The sequence below is a fragment of the Megalops cyprinoides genome, chromosome 1 (genome assembly GCF_013368585.1).
Source record: "Megalops cyprinoides isolate fMegCyp1 chromosome 1, fMegCyp1.pri, whole genome shotgun sequence".
Lineage (NCBI taxonomy): Eukaryota > Metazoa > Chordata > Actinopteri > Elopiformes > Megalopidae > Megalops > Megalops cyprinoides.
The window spans coordinates 41,676,464-41,692,210 of NC_050583.1; the positions used below are offsets into that span (position 1 = coordinate 41,676,464).

General features: G+C 47.1%; 1 protein-coding gene across 2 annotated transcripts in view; it reads right to left on the minus strand.

The window, feature by feature from the left end:
- Window positions 1–15,747, minus strand: part of LOC118774491 (histone deacetylase 5-like) — a 71,205-nt gene that overhangs the window by 19,452 nt on the left and 36,006 nt on the right. For both annotated transcript variants that reach the window (XM_036523846.1, XM_036523838.1), the window contains 6 exons: window positions 8,795–9,066; window positions 8,348–8,492; window positions 7,197–7,302; window positions 6,765–6,898; window positions 3,147–3,278; window positions 1,419–1,531 (listed from right to left, as the gene is read on the minus strand). In XM_036523846.1, coding sequence (XP_036379739.1) covers window positions 1,419–1,531; window positions 3,147–3,278; window positions 6,765–6,898; window positions 7,197–7,302; window positions 8,348–8,492; window positions 8,795–9,066 — 902 coding nt within the window. The remainder of the gene's footprint in view (window positions 1–1,418; window positions 1,532–3,146; window positions 3,279–6,764; window positions 6,899–7,196; window positions 7,303–8,347; window positions 8,493–8,794; window positions 9,067–15,747) is intronic.

Sequence of the window (15,747 nt, forward strand, 5' to 3'; positions counted from 1 at the left end):
AAGCCCATCAAGTATCCCACAAAACAACAGGAGCAACATCCATTTGGAGCCCAAATGACACTGAAATAACAATGTTGGGGCTATTTCTGGCAGCAACAAATTGCCACTTAATAAGGGCTGGTTTAGTTAAGGCACCAGTGCAGTGATTTCTTTGTTCGAAATGAATGACTGCATTTAAGTTATCAGTGACAGCAGTGAGGGTTTTCGGGGAGGGGTAGTAGAGAATAATTTTCTTGGAGATTGCAAACAGCAGCTTATTTGTTTGTATTTCCCTTGCTAAGCATCTCTTCATTTAACTGTAGTTTGAAAATGGGCTCAGGAAGGCTGTGATTAGCAGTAAATAGTCAGCTGGTCCAAATGCAAGAAACCTCGAACAGGTTGAAACAACTCTAGCTAATTACGGCCAGTTGAGATCGGACTGTAGGCAATTTCTCACAATTTCTTAGTCTGAAGCCAGGGCTTAAAAGCATTTGTCACGGCTGCATATCGGAGGGCGCTGACGCACTTGCGGACCATTTTCTGAATGAGAAGCACTGTGCTCAGAGGAAAGAAAACATGAAATTGTGCTCAAAATACTTTCTCATTCATACACCCAGTTAGTGCTGGGCCTGGAATGTTCAAGATCACAAGCGCTCATATTCTCGTCTGTGCCTGCTTGTTTCTGTATATGAAGGACGCAGGTTCCATTCACTGCCTTCCACCTTGCCGTTGGTGTAGACGGATTATTCCCCATCTGCGGGTACATTCTGAACACCGACAATAAGGAGGGAAGTGCAGAGATGGGGCTGATCTTTAGAGGCCTGCACCGCTGTGCCTTGACTGGCTGCCTGAGAGGGAATGGCGCGCAGAACTTTGAGGCCATTTAAATGAGTCACAGGGAAGCACTCCTGCTGCAGCATGTTCTTCTCCTGGAGGACTAAGAAGGTGAGAACAGCAAGGCTGCATAAATGAACATGAGACAGGCTTCACAAAAGAAAGGAGCTGGGTGAGTCAGCCTCCTCCCAAGATGCCGGAGTCCTGGTACGGTGGCAGTGCCAACGTGCCAGCCCTCAGTCTCTCCCCGCCTCTCTCTCTCTCTCTCTCTCTCTCTCTCTCTCTCTCTCTCTCTCTCAACCCCAGTTACAATGCACCGCTGTTTAAAACAGGCCACTAAGCTCTGGAAGGCCATAACAAAGCAGGTGGCCGCAAGAACAACATCTCCATCTCCTTCATGCTAAACAAAATGAAAAATATATAGCTTCTCCTTTTCCCACAGAAACCCCAAATACCTGCAGCCAACTGGAAAACAATTTAAAATGGTGACTGTAACATACACCGCTTTAAAACAAGAAGGGCCTGGTTCTACATTGCTTTTTCCCAAAATTATAATACAGCATCCAGCAACCAGAGTCATGTAGACTGGGTTAGGTCTCCCTTACCTTGGCGTGGATGTTAGGCACTGACCCGCTGGACCCATTCTCAGCAATGGCACTGTTGGAGCTGTTGGGGGAGCTGGGCCCAGAGCCAGGAGCGCTGCTACACATGGAGGACACTGCAATGACAACAGCAAGTGGATCAGAGCTCTGACGACTCCTATGCGCTATGCAACATGGTACATCCTACTTGGACAACCCCCGGTGCCACGCATAGTGGTACACCTTTCTGGTCCAAAACCGTTCATGTACACTTGTGGTTGCTCTAGCCATCACATGAGGCAGAGGGTAGCTTGTTTGATGAGATTTGGTGTCACCAAAAAAAAAAAAAAAAACCCCAGAACTCTTAAAGAGGAGCAACGACTTCCACTATGTTCCTATGGTTCCTGTGGCACACGATGGATACTGAACAGCCAAGTCTAGAAAGTGCTGGTTATCTCCCTGAAAAGGCAGAAGTTGTTTATCGGTAGGTGTCTGGGACCGCGAAACAGATTCAGGAAATGATTTGCGCACAGGGATGGCCTGCCTGCTACCAGCTTCTACCTAGACAAACCCCAGGGATACTTTGTTGCCGCTTCTTCCGCCAGACGTCGCCCCGCCACAACACCCCCCCCTTTCCTGCAGGGCTTACAGGACTAATCCTCTGTGTCCTCCATGAAAATGAAAAATGTAAACCATCTGCTTATTTGCCGGGAACGCAGCGGACGCAGCTCTGGGGCCGGGCGGCTTGCGCGCGTCTCCAATAAGCCCGGCTATTTTTAGCCTGAGCTGCTGGCTTCATTAGGGAGAGGCGGCGTTACTGTGTTTATGTGGACCCCGCAGCACGTGCTGTGGGACGGACGCAGACATCTGGGCAGAGGCTGATGGTGGATATGAACTCCGCGGTATTCAGTGCTGTGTCGGTTTATGAAATGTGTGCGCATGTGCGTGTGAGTGCGTGTTGGGGTATTGCAGTCAGGGACTGATCTTAGCCACGCCGGTGACATACTCCGCCGCTCACCAGAGTAATGGCCTTATGTAACCGAATTCTGGGGAAAGGGGCGAAGCGGCTTGCTTTGCCTGACATTTCCAGCGGGGCTATTCCTGCCTGGCGCGTCAAAATGAGAACAAGGGAAGGCAGCTGAAAACATACGTCATAAGGGGGTCGATGTATATGCACATCCTGAGCTTGAACATATTCACAGGGTCTGAGTTTGATCCCAGCCGTGTGATCACCTGACAATGACAGGGAGACCAAAGTGGTGGAACAAATTGGCTTCATTGCACCAGGGATAGGGGTGGGCAGGTCGGCCAAGCTTTGTTGGTCTCGTTGCACACCAGTAACCCCCTCTGCTTGCTCAGGTGGCCACAGTATGCCTGCATAAATATGTACATGAAGTGTCTTCCTTCTCCTGTCTGTGCTAGCTTGGCATGGGGGCTGAAATGCGAAAAGAAGCGGCGACTGACTTCACTTGTTTTGGAGGAGAGCACATGTTCGTCTGTGCTCTCCTGGATTGTAAGTGGGGGCTGCAGCAATGAGCAACAGACTAATCACATAATTAGGCATTCCAAATTTGGAGAAAAAGAGGACAAAAAAATCATTAGACATTACAGACTTCCAAAAACAGGAAAGGATTTAACAAAAGAACAAGCCACAGGTATAGGAGAAATAAGGAAGGCGCAACACAACTCCACATGTCCACTGTCCCCCCGTTATGAGAGGCTGGATCTAGCAGATGAGGAGGCAGAGCTCACCTGTGATTTCGATGGCCCTCTTCTTGAAGGTGCTGATCACTGTGCCATCCTTCCGCCTTAGCAGCGGGCTGCTCCGCCTCTCCGCCACCTTCTGCTTTAACCGAGAGCGCACCTTCAGGTTGGGCTCAGATGCTGGGCAGAGAGAGAGAGAGAAAGAGAGAGAGAGAGAGAGAGAGAGAGAACACAAAAGAGGCAGGGTCATGGCTTGGCTCCGGCTTCACATGTAGCTTTTCACACATGCACAACAGCAGTCTGAACAAACCCAAGAGCAATTGCCACAGAACCAATCACCACCCAGACAGAACGTTCGATCTGGAATCATAGCTTGGCAGCGCTCAGCATAAGCAGCTGCTGCCACTGGGAATTGTCTGGCAGTGTGTCATCCAGGTGACATCATCGAATAATGGCCACAATGAAAGGGATTCGAATAGAGATTGAAGCTGGGTGTGCGTTCATATTACAGTCCATACTGTGCTATCAAACTATCTGAACTCCGTGTGCCCCTGTGCCGTTGGCAGTTAGGCCACGGCAAGCAGATTGTGTCGGCGCTGCTTCTGACTCTCAGGCACCTGCGAGCACAGATCAAGAGTTAAATGACATTGATTTGACTTGCACAGAAAAGGCTGCAATTACCACACAAAGTATTCCTGAAAACTATTTATGGAAAATACTATTGACCTGGTGATCAATGTTTCCTTAGAAAAACATGTCAGCACCATGAACAGCGGCCCCTGTGTTGTACCATATGCAGCCATGCAAAGTGCTGCAAAGCACACCCCACCTAGGCTGCACACTCAAAAGCTTCCACTTTTGTGTTTCCACTGACCTGCCTTGACTGTGGGCCACCAACACCAAGGCGGAGCCTGAGACGCATCCACAGCATGCTGGCTGACACCATATATGGCAACAGGTTGGCCTCGTGCTCTGGTGAGTTAAGTGGATGCTGGAGTGTTTATCATGTAAAATACCATAGCCAGAATGTCCTTTCCAAACAACACTCTGAGCAAGGGAGCACGGTCTGGTAAGAAAATGGAACATTTCACTGGCCTTGTGAAACACAGGAAATATGTAAAGAGTATAAGCAGGGACTGTTTTTTGTAGGCTTTCTAAAGCATAAGGGTCAGGATGTCACCCTCCATCGTAAGCTGGTGCCCGACATGGTCTTGATGTTACAAAGACATTCATTTTACACTAAGGAACTGTACTCCACTCAACACATGCCGTGTGCAGCTGTGGAACCTGTAGTACCTGCTGAGGAACCTGTCAATGCATGCGGCGATGCAGGGCACCCCAGAGATAAAGTTACATGACATTGCCTTTTTGGCAGAAGCGTATATCCAGAGCAACTTACACTGCTTCCAACTTTTACAGCTGGATATTTGCTGATGCAACTCGTGTTGCAAAGTAGCTTGAGGGAACAGCAGCAACACCTAACCTGGGAATGGAACAGGCAAGCTTTGGGTTACGAGCCCTGCTCCCAACCACTGCACCATGCTGCAGACCTGCTGACACTAGCATCTCTACTGGATCTGTGTCAGGTGATCGGGGTGGCTGGCTCACTGTGTGTGCACCCACTCGTGCCACGTCATCACACCCCCACCTCTCAACCAGCCCAAAACGTGCAAACCATTGGATCCACCAGCTGTCATACCACAGGCATTAACTTGTAACTAGACATAGCTTTAAGCACACTGTAAACATAACAGTGTCAGTTCGCGCGAGGGCGTTTTTCTGGTTTGCTTGATTGATTTTCATGAAAATAATTATTCACTTAATTTCCAACATCCAATTTGTGAGCATATTTTGGGGGCGAATTCTGCTGGGGGGTCATGGGAAAGGAGGATGAAGTACCCCACCTTCATGTGCTACACGCTCCTTCTGGCCTTCTCTTCCTCAGCCTGCACAGCATTCACAACAGAACAATTTCTATGGTCTTTTAGACTTCAACAAAAGCTGACTCACTCTAATTTGTACAAAATACAACAAAGCTGTGTTCTTTTTTTTCTGCAGCACCTGTTTGATCAACCTCGTTCCTTGGGTTCAATGCCAAAACGAATTAAACTGATTGACTAAAAAAGGATTCCGAAACAATTGGGGAACTTATGCAAAAGGCTCGGCTTACTTCAGCACAATTAACCACTGTTTAGACAACTGGAACGTGACGTCTTTGTTAGGTGCATCAGGACGTCAGTCTGACAATGTGGAACAGAGGCGAATTAAGCTCAACACAATCAATGGCTTTCGTATACTGTAGATTTAATTTGGTTGAGAAACCTCTGTGCATGTCTAAGAATGGGGGCAGCCTGTGTTAGGATGGAGAGGGGAGCTGGGAAAAGGCGTAAGAGCTTTACCGCACCCGGTCTCTGTTGTGAAAGTCGCCACGTCAAAGCTAAGGAGGAAATGAGAGGGAGTGCCATGGCCCTGCTCAACCTGTTTTCACTCATTCATACAGTCTCCGATTAAAGGTCAACTGAGTGTGTGGGCCTGAGGAACAGGTCTGATTCTGAGATGGAGGTGAGGAGCGGAGAGAGGGGGATGAATGGAGAAAGAGGGGGATGGATGGAGAAAGAGGGTGCTGCAAGGAGAGAGACATACACAGTTGGAAAGGGACAGTGAGAAGAGAAGCTGGTTTATTTAAGAGCAGGGGAAAGGAAAGGAGCCAGCATGCTGTGGAGGCAGTGAGAGAGAGCACAGGAGAGGTGGTGGAGGTAGACGGCAGTAGGCAGACATTTCTCCCACCTGCCTGCGCTGGTGACTCAGGCTGACTCACACCTGCAGACAGCTGGCCAGCACACATCTTCAGAAGACAGGCAGAGCCATCCCACAACAAACCGCCCCCCCCCCCCTTTCTGCAGTTGTACTGGCATCGCAGCTTGTTTACACTCTCTGTTTTACACACACACACACACACACACACACACACACACACACACACACACACACACACACACAGCCACTCAGAGGTATACTGAGAACGCCACTGAATGCCTCCTGTCATTCTTCTGAAGACTCATCTCTGCACCACTCAGAACAACCCTGAAACTACACATTACTACTGCTGTGCTTTGTGCTCAATCTTATCAATGTTTTTTATGTATGTTTCATGCATACACATGTATGCACGTATATATGTATGTACTGTATATGTACTGCTTTTAATGTATGTATGATGGACAATGTGAAATTTGTTGGTATGCTATGCTGGTGAGCTACCTATCTGAATGTACTGTTCTCTCTACACAACAAGCATACTTTGTCTGAGACAAATTTCCTTCAGAACAATAAAGTTTATTTTATATTATTAGGTTTTCATAATAAATAAATACATAAAATCAAATACACAATGAGATGCCCAAATGACCACTTCACCAGAATATGGTTGCCCAAATGACTTGGCCAACTGGAAAACAAGGGCTTGGAGGGCTACGACCCTCCAGATAAAATCCTTCCTTTAGACCAAATTCATTCACTTGATATGGTCCATCCTGGACTGAGAGGGGGGGGGGGGTGTCGTCTTTGCAGTAGCAAAGCCATGTAATCTCAACAGCAGTCACACCCCTAAACCAGCCCTGCAGGAAGGAGGAGCTCCACCTGTCATGGAGTACAATGGGAGCTCACCTGTCTTCCGCAGGGGGAAGTCATCCTTGCCGTCGTAGGAGCCCAGCAGAGGGGGCAGTTTGTAGGAGGGGGGTGTCCCAGGGGTGTTGCTCTGTGGTGGGGAGCTCTGGTCCAGAGAGGTGTGGTGAGCCCCCCTGTGGTTCCAAATATGACAGCTGTTACTTTGACAACTACTTCCATCATCACAACATGCATTTAGACTTTATTACTAGCAATGCAAAAACATAAACTTGACACCATTAACTGCTATAAATACATGCTCACAGATAAGCATTTAGACTGGACTCTTTATCTGTTCCAATAACTGTTTGGATGTGTGAATGTGTGCCATTCTTTCACTGTTCCTGAATTAGACAGCAATTAAACTTGCTTGGTATGATCCTAAGTAATTTTCGATATCACTGAGAGGCTTCCCTAAGTCCCTATGCTTACCAGCATTTTGGGGGGAAGGAATGGTTCAGTCCGCCAGGTGTAGGGTCTTTTTTACTGAGGAGGAACTCCTGGAGTTTTAGCTTGACCTCTGTGCTTGCGATTGCACCTGCCAGGACAGACAGAACGGCAGACAGAAAGGCATGAGGAGGAGGCGGCTACCATCCTACAGTTCTGCGAGACTGAACGCTGTAAGTGAGAGAGTATCCTGTGGGACTGCAGAGGGCTTTTCATCAGACGTTAACATCTTTATTTACACCACAACCACCCTTACCAAAAAGACAAACAAGGAAGACTAAAAGGACAGTGAACCATATCTTCATTCTTAATTCTGTGTCAAACCTAGTTTCTCCTTTCCAAAGCACATTCAGAAGGAATGTTTGATGAATATGGCCCATTGTCTGACACAAGTCTCCCTGCTAAGACAGATCAAATCATTCTTTTTGCAGCCTGAGAGGATGGGCAGTGATACGGTGTGCTATAGGTATGGGTCTCACTTTCTTTGCCTTTCTCCTTGTTCCTCAGCATGATCAGCTGCTGCTGGCATAAGTACATGCTGTGTACATGTACATGCTGTGAGTATGAGTATGCGCTGTGGTAATGAGTATGTGCTGTGTACATGTACATGCTGTGGGTATGAGTATGCGCTGCGGTAATGAGTACACGCTGTATACATGTACATGCTGTGGGTATGAGTACGTGCTGTGGTAATGAGTACGCGCTGTGGTAATGAGTACATGCTGTGTACATGTACATGCTGTGGGTATGAGTATGCGCTGCGGTAATGAGTACACGCTGTGGGTATGAGTACGCGCTGCGGTAATGAGTACACGCTGTATACATGTACATGCTGTGGGTATGAGTACGCACTGTGGTAATGAGTACATGCTGTGTACATGTACATGCTGTGTGTATGAGTATGCGCTGTGGTAATGAGTATGTGCTGTGTACATGTACATGCTGTGAGTATGAGTATGCGCTGCAGTAATGAGTACATGCTGTGTACATGTACATGCTGTGGGTATGAGTACGCGCTGCGGTAATGAGTACGTGCTGTGGGTATGAGTACGCGCTGCGGTAATGAGTACATGCTGTATACAGTACGTGTATGAGTATGTGCTTTGCGTGCATGTGTGCTGGGGCCCGAGCCTCACTCTCTTTGCCTTTCTCCTTGTTCCTCAGCATAATGAGCTGCTGCTCCAGCCGCTGCTTCTCCAGCTCCTCGTGTCTCTGCTGCTCCAGCTTCCTCTTCTGCTCCAGCTCCTGCTGCCGCTTGGCCGCCAGGATCTCCTGCTGCTGCTGCGGGCACACAGAGGCAGGCTGCTCATGGTTCGGCTAGTCCGTCCCACTGCTATCATGCTCACATTACAACAGAAATGCAAGTCATATCTAAAGAACAAAAAAAACCTTCGTCCCAGTCAGAATCATGGATGACCGCTCCCTGTCTCACCCTCTTCCCAATTCTTAGTACACAGGGTAATTCTCTCATTGCTACAGCTACACCAGTTTTCACAGTCCCACACTGATGTCGCCTGACCTGTATAGACTACGAAACCTCTCCTGATGATGTTGTGTGGGGGTTGCCCGGTGAGTGTGCTCACCTTGAGGTGCTCCTGCAGCTGCACCTCATGCTGGCGGGTGAGGACCTCGTGCTGCTTCTGGAACTCGGCGAAGAGCAGCTGCTTCTGCAGCTCCTGCTGCTGCTTGAGGAGCAGCAGCTCCTGCTGCAGCTGCTGCTCCCTCATGATGGGGTCCATGGCGGCCAGGCCCAGCCGGGGGTCCGTCCTCAGGTCGACCGGGCCGCCGCCGCCTCCCCCCTGCTCTCCGCCGCCCGGGCTCTGCATCCCCACCGAGAGGGACGCTTTCACCTCCACTGTGGGGGGAAGAGAGGAGTTCCCATTAGCACGCAGGCAGGCATCAATTTAAAGGTGACGCTACAGCACCTTTAAAAAATCATTTGCAAGCCTATACTACACATATAACAGGAACAAAGGGATAGTGACCAGCACCTGTCACATAGTTAATTTTCCAATATGGAATATAAGCAGAGTGGCACTGGGGAGAGTGCATATTTCTACCACCATAAAGATATCCTCACAAGTCATTTAACCTGTGGCTAGGTTGCCTAGGTAAATAGCCATCTCACATAAAAGGAGCAGGCAGTGCCCTTTTTCTAGTGGCAAATGACATCACGCACTTGTATGTACCCAAAATGCTTTTTTAGCCATGGAATGGCCTTATTTCTTGCCCCAAGGCAAAAACACATTATTAACCTTTTCAACTATCCTTCACACAGACAGATAGTACGGACAAGCCATCAGTGGTGGAGGCAGTTAAGGGGGCGACTTTCACACTTTTTAAATTCCAGTTAAGGTGACCTCTGCAGTTTTTTCGTTCTTTATCAGAAGACTGTGTTCATTTGTTGTTGTGCAAAATGTGTGTGCTAGTGCCTGTTTATTCCTGTTCCATTCCAGGGAATCTGTCAACACGCTGTGCCTTGCCTCAGTCGCTATTGAGCAGGAGTGCTGGGGCGTCAGACCTCACTAATAATAGAAAATGGCAATCGATGCAGAGGGCACATGGTTATGCAACCCAAAGGCAATCAGGCGCTGCCAGGGAGGGCATGGAGATTAGGCACGAAAGACAAGAGCCAACCAAGCCCAGGCCTTCCCACTGCTTTGATTTGAGGCAATTAGCACTGTATGGGCTTTGTGATCAAAAAGCCATTGGCAGCTCCAGGAAAGCCCTGTGTGGATGATTCAGCCACCTGTCAACAGCGGCACTGCTACAGCTTTCAGCACAAAAAAAGGGGCAAAACTGCCACCGCAAACAGCAGACTCTCCAAATGAAAGTCCTAACAGCGGGAACATGATGTGCAGCACTCCCGCACAAAAAGTAGTTCAGAATGTCTCCTCTTTTTCTTCTATCTTGCACAGACCATAAAAGTGACAGCACCTGTGAAGGGGTCAGAGGTCCATAGCGCACCACATCGGCTGCGGAATCTGTGCAGCATCTGTAGCCAAATGCTAACAATTCACAGACGCCCGTGGCACTCCACTGAATTGCCTTCGGTAGGCCTTGGCATGGGAAGAGGACACCAAACGCAGGAGAAAGCTGCACGTGGCAGCGCTGGTGCCGGCTACCCAAATATAGACCAGACAATTGTCGATGCGTTTTTGTTTTGGCTGTGGCGGGGACATGGTGCGGCCAGCTCCCACATGGACTACCGCTTTTGCAGACCAAAAGATAACCCAGAATACCCCCGCCTACCTTCCAGAGGGAGCAGGGAAGACGGAAGGGGTATCACATGCTCCCGGTGAGCACAGCTCAAGATTAATGTGTATCACACAGCCCTGTGCCGGCGCTGTGTGCTTACAGAGCAGAACTGCACAAGCAGGGCCTTTGTCATAATGTGCAACCTGAGTGTAAAATAAATAATTGCATCCGTGCTTCTGCTGTGCCAGTATTTTGCTCGAAACAACATCAGCACTATCTGGTAAATGTGCTCTTAGCTCAAAAGCTGTCAGTACAGCTACCTAGAGTATTTCCAGGTAGAGGAGGCCCACTGCAATCCTATCTTTCAGTGCTAAGCACTGCTAACCATTTGCTGCATTTTGAACCTACACAGCGTAATATCCAAACATTTACAATTTGATATGAAGCAGCAGTAGTTGACAACCTAGTTACATCAAAGCACCAGCTAATTAAAGAAGCTATTTAGCTAGCTTGTTGGTTGCTCTATATGATCAAAACATAACACACTTGACTATAACTGTAGCTGGCAATACACATTCCCAAATCTATTACATACAGTGCTGGCCAAAAGTATTGGCACCCCTGCAATTCTGTCAGATAATGCTCAATTTCTCCCAGAAAATGATTGCAATTACAAATGTTTTGGTAGTAATATCTTCATTTATTTTGCTTGCAATGAAAAAACACAAAAGACAATGAAAAAAAAATTAAATCAATTATCATTTTACACAAAACTCCAAAAATGGACCGGACAAAAGTATTGGCACCCTCAGCCTAATACTTGGTAGCACAACCTTTGGACAAAATAACTGCGAACAACCGCTTCCGGTATCCATCAATGAGTTTCTTACAATGCTCTGCTGGAATTTTAGACCATTCTTCTTTGGCAAACTGCTCCAGCTCCCTGAGATTTGAAGGGTGCCTTCTCCAAACTGCCATTTTCAGATCTCTCCACAAGTGTTCTATGGGATTCAGGTCTGGACTCATTGCTGGCCACTTTAGAAGTCTCCAGTGCTTTCCCTCAAACCATTTTCTAGTGCTTTTTGAAGTGTGCTTTGGGTCATTGTCCTGCTGGAAGACCCATGACCTCTGAGGGAGACCCAGCTTTCTCACACTGGGCCCTACATTACGCTGCAAAATTTGTTGGTAGTCTTCAGACTTCATAATGCCATGCACACGGTCAAGCAGTCCAGTGCCAGAGGCAGCAAAGCAACCCCAAAACATCAGGGAACCTCCGCCATGTTTGACTGTGGGGACCGTGTTCTTTTCTTTGAAGGCCTCGTTTTTTTTCCTGTAAACTCTATGTTGATGCCTTTTCCCAAAAAGCTCTACTTTTGTCTCATCTGACCAGAGAACATTCTTCCAAAATGTTTTTGGCTTTCTCAGGTAAGTTTTAGCAAACTCCAGCTTGGCTTTTTTATGTCTCTGGGTCAGAAGTGGAGTCTTCCTGGGTATCCTACCATAGAGTCCCTTTTCATTCAGACACCGACGGATAGTACGGGTTGACACTGTTGTACCCTCGGACTGCAGGACAGCTTGAACTTGTCTGGATGTTAGTCGAGGTTCTTTATCCACCATCCGCACAATCTTTCGTTGAAATCTCTCGTCAATTTTTCTTTTCCGTCCACATCTAGGGAGGTTAGCCACAGTGCCATGGGCTTTAAACCTATTGATGACACTGCGCACGGTAGACACAGGAACATTCAGGTCTTTGGAGATGGACTTGTAGCCTTGAGATTGCCCATGCTTCCTCACAATTTTGCTTCTCAAGTCCTCAGACAGTTCTTTGGTCTTCTTTCTTTTCTCCATACTCAATGTGGTACACACAAGGACACAGGACAGAGGTTGAGTCAACTTTAATCCATTTTAACTGGCTGCAAGTGTGATTTAGTGATTGCCACCACCTGTTATGTGTCACAGGTAAGTAACAGGTGCTGTTAATTACACAAATTAGAGAAGCATCACATGATTTTTCAAAGGGTGCCAATACTTTTGTCCGGCCCATTTTTGGAGTTTTGTGTAAATTGATACTTGATTTGACTTTTTTTTCTTTCTCTTTTGTGTTTTTTTATTGCAAGCAAAATAAATGAAGATATTACTACCAAAACATTTGTAATTGCAATCATTTTCTGGGAGAAATTGAGCATTATCTGACAGAATTGCAGGGGTGCCAATACTTTTGGCCAGCACTGTACATTTAGGATAGCTGTGGTAGCTGAACTAATTACAAAGCAGAATAACAATCATAAGGGTTGATCGGTAAGCGAAGTACTAAATCGCTACAGCAAGATTCACACTCTTATCTACCAGTTATGCTGCAGTGCTATATCGCATGTTAAGTGAAACACTGTTTGATGCAGCACTACTCGTCAGCTCCCAGGTAGTTGAGAGGTGTTTACCTGAGACTGTGCACGGACTTAAGCCTAGCTAGGGTAACCCAGGTCTCCAGACACAGGGGACACAGGATCAAAGCGTAGTGTGTGGTGTCTCTTACTTTTGTGCTCTTGGGCAAAACACTAGCTTTTCAAAAATAATGTACTTAGCTTTAAGAGTAATTCTTCACTGAAAGGGAAAAAACCTCATCCTTAAGAGACACATCAGTGATTCTTCAGGAACTGTTATGACTGTGACTGTGTTATGAGTGAAGTAACAAATGGAAATAAAACCACAGAAAACCCAGGGCAATCTGTGCAAGACCACTGCAGCCTGGCATCACTGGAGCCATGCAGAGTAAGCACCTCCCCCATACACCACAGTCTCGATGGCCCACCGTGCCTGTAAGTCCACTGACCAGGCAGCGCTGCCATGCCATTTTTTGAAGGCGGCAGCTTGGTCTTATTCTTATTTTGACTACCTGTCTTGATCTATGGGCATCTTTACAGCCTAGACGTCTGTGTGTCAACTAATGACAGAGCAGGTCAACCAGGTAATGGCATTCTAATCCAATTTTAACCTGTTAATTGACCAATAGCAGAAAACAGCTACCTACTGTAATTAAGTTAACACTGACTCTCTGACCCTCCAGAAAACCTGTCAAATGTAGATAAACTAAGCATACGGTAGGCTAACGCTAACAGACATTTTTGGAAAGCTTGACAGTTAATTTTGAGAATGATGAGGGAACAGTCAATATCTACCATAAAAGAAGTGACTGATGGTAAATAAATGCAAAATAAAATTTTCTACATGGAAAAAACACAACTGCAGGTGAGGAATGTCCAGGATTTTCAGCTTATCATCATACATAATTTCTTCGCTGTCAGCAACTTGTTGAAAAGAGTGGACTTTTGTGAATACATTAAAAATGTATTTTTGTATATGGACATATGAGTGAGTTATTTTAACATCATTCTCCCATTTGGCTTGGAGAAAAGAAGGGGAACTTAGGGGAATTCTTTGGATAGTTCTTCAAAAGGCATCAAATGAAAGAACACTGCTTGCAGAGCACACTGGGGAGCTCCATCAACGGTCACCACAGCTCACCCACAACACATAACCCAAAAATAAGTGTGGAATAAAACGTGTACACACACACACAAATTTCGCTCTGGTTGTAAGCACTGTACGTTAGGAGTTTCATCGAGAAAAAACATACATGGAAAGAGACTAGACCTGTTTCTGAATGTGGGGGAGAACCGACAGGTTCACTTCAAGTTCAGGTGTCCACTTAATCACGGGAAGGGTTTTTCCTTGTTTTAAAGGCGGATGGAATAAGAAAGCCAAGGGGACCTCAAATGGTGGCCAATTCACCAAAATACTGCTAGTTTAAGCAAAAGGGCAGTAAAAGAAATAGCCTTTACATCTTTATATTCATTTCAACATGACAAGTGAGGAGGATGGAGAAACAAACCTTACCATTCTGGCAAAGCTCTCTGATTAACGAATTGTACTGTGTCACGGTATCCTGGACACACAACCAAGGGCACAAACCAGGACCTCTGAGACAGCAACAGCATCCAATTAGAATATAGTGACAAGTCACACCGAACTGGTTGCAAATTGATTGTGCTTATCAGAGGAAGGCTCTCATTGCCCTATCCTGACCTGCTACTCCTAACATGGCTGCATGCTGCTAAGCCAGCAGAAGGTGGGTGTGGGAGTAAAAAGCTAGAAACAATAATGAATACAGTGCTATGGCAACAGAGGATGAAAAACCAGTGTCAGCCCACCTGGACTCTTCTTTCTTGGCTCTAAGTATAAAGATAGACAGATGTGAAAATGTTATCCTCCACAAAGTACCTTCAAGGTCACATAAATTTAGTAAAAATTCAACTGAGGGATTTGTGAAAAAATAATCAAATGCATTTCAGAAAACACTGTCCTCAGAAACAATCCTTTCAGTATTAGGATGACGGTTTCTATCATGACTGCCATATTGGCTCTCCACTGAAATGAGAGACAAACAGTAAGGCATGCCAGGTAGCCCCTCATCAAACATGAATGAACGGCTTACATAATGCTCGCCTGCATGTCGTTTCTAGGCAGATGGGAAGGGGCAGAAAAAATACAGCGAGAGACAGAGACCAAAGGAGGAGAGAGAGCCGCTAATCAAATAGAAGAGTGTTAACTCGGGTCTGGCTTGCGCCTGGTCAACAGGAGTGAGGGCCCTGCGATACAAGTCCAGGAAAACCTTGCGGCTCTTTGAGTTTACATATCTGATTATCTCCTCCTCCACAGCGTTATTGTAATCGGCTGGAAAAGTGAGGCTAAATATATCTGCCTCTCTCCATGGCAGCTGTTTGCATGAAAGGGAGGGCGGTGTGGGTGGAAAAGGGGAGGGGGGGGGGGTAGAGTGGTACTCATCATGCTTTTGTGATAAAAAAAAAAAAGAAATCCTCATTGGCAGAGCAAAAAAAAAAAACAAAGCAAAAAAAAACTCAAAGTGCCGAGAAACACACCCTCCTCTTGTAAGCGGACAGTGCGGGTGTGCGTGAGTGCTACGCCGTTGAGTGTCCCGTATGGCCACGCAGGCAGATGCAGTCTGCTCCTCCATCGCGGCTGGTGACGGTCTGCACCCGGCCAGCCCGCTAGCAGCTGCCCTGCAAAACCTCTGCAGTGAGCAGTACTGCTGTGCCCCCTGAACCATCACCGCCCCCTTGCACTCCGCTGCGTGCTCCAACGCGCCGTCTGCTTTCTCGCTGCAGGAGAGGTGAGCATCTGCGTAACGGCGTCTGACGGCTTGCAAGCTCCGTCTACGTCTCTACAGTTGACAACTGAAGTTTTTCCAATGCAGACAGAGGCATCGGCCTCCTAGGGAAGCCCCTGTCTATCCCCACCGCAAGTCATGGGGAGAGCTGGC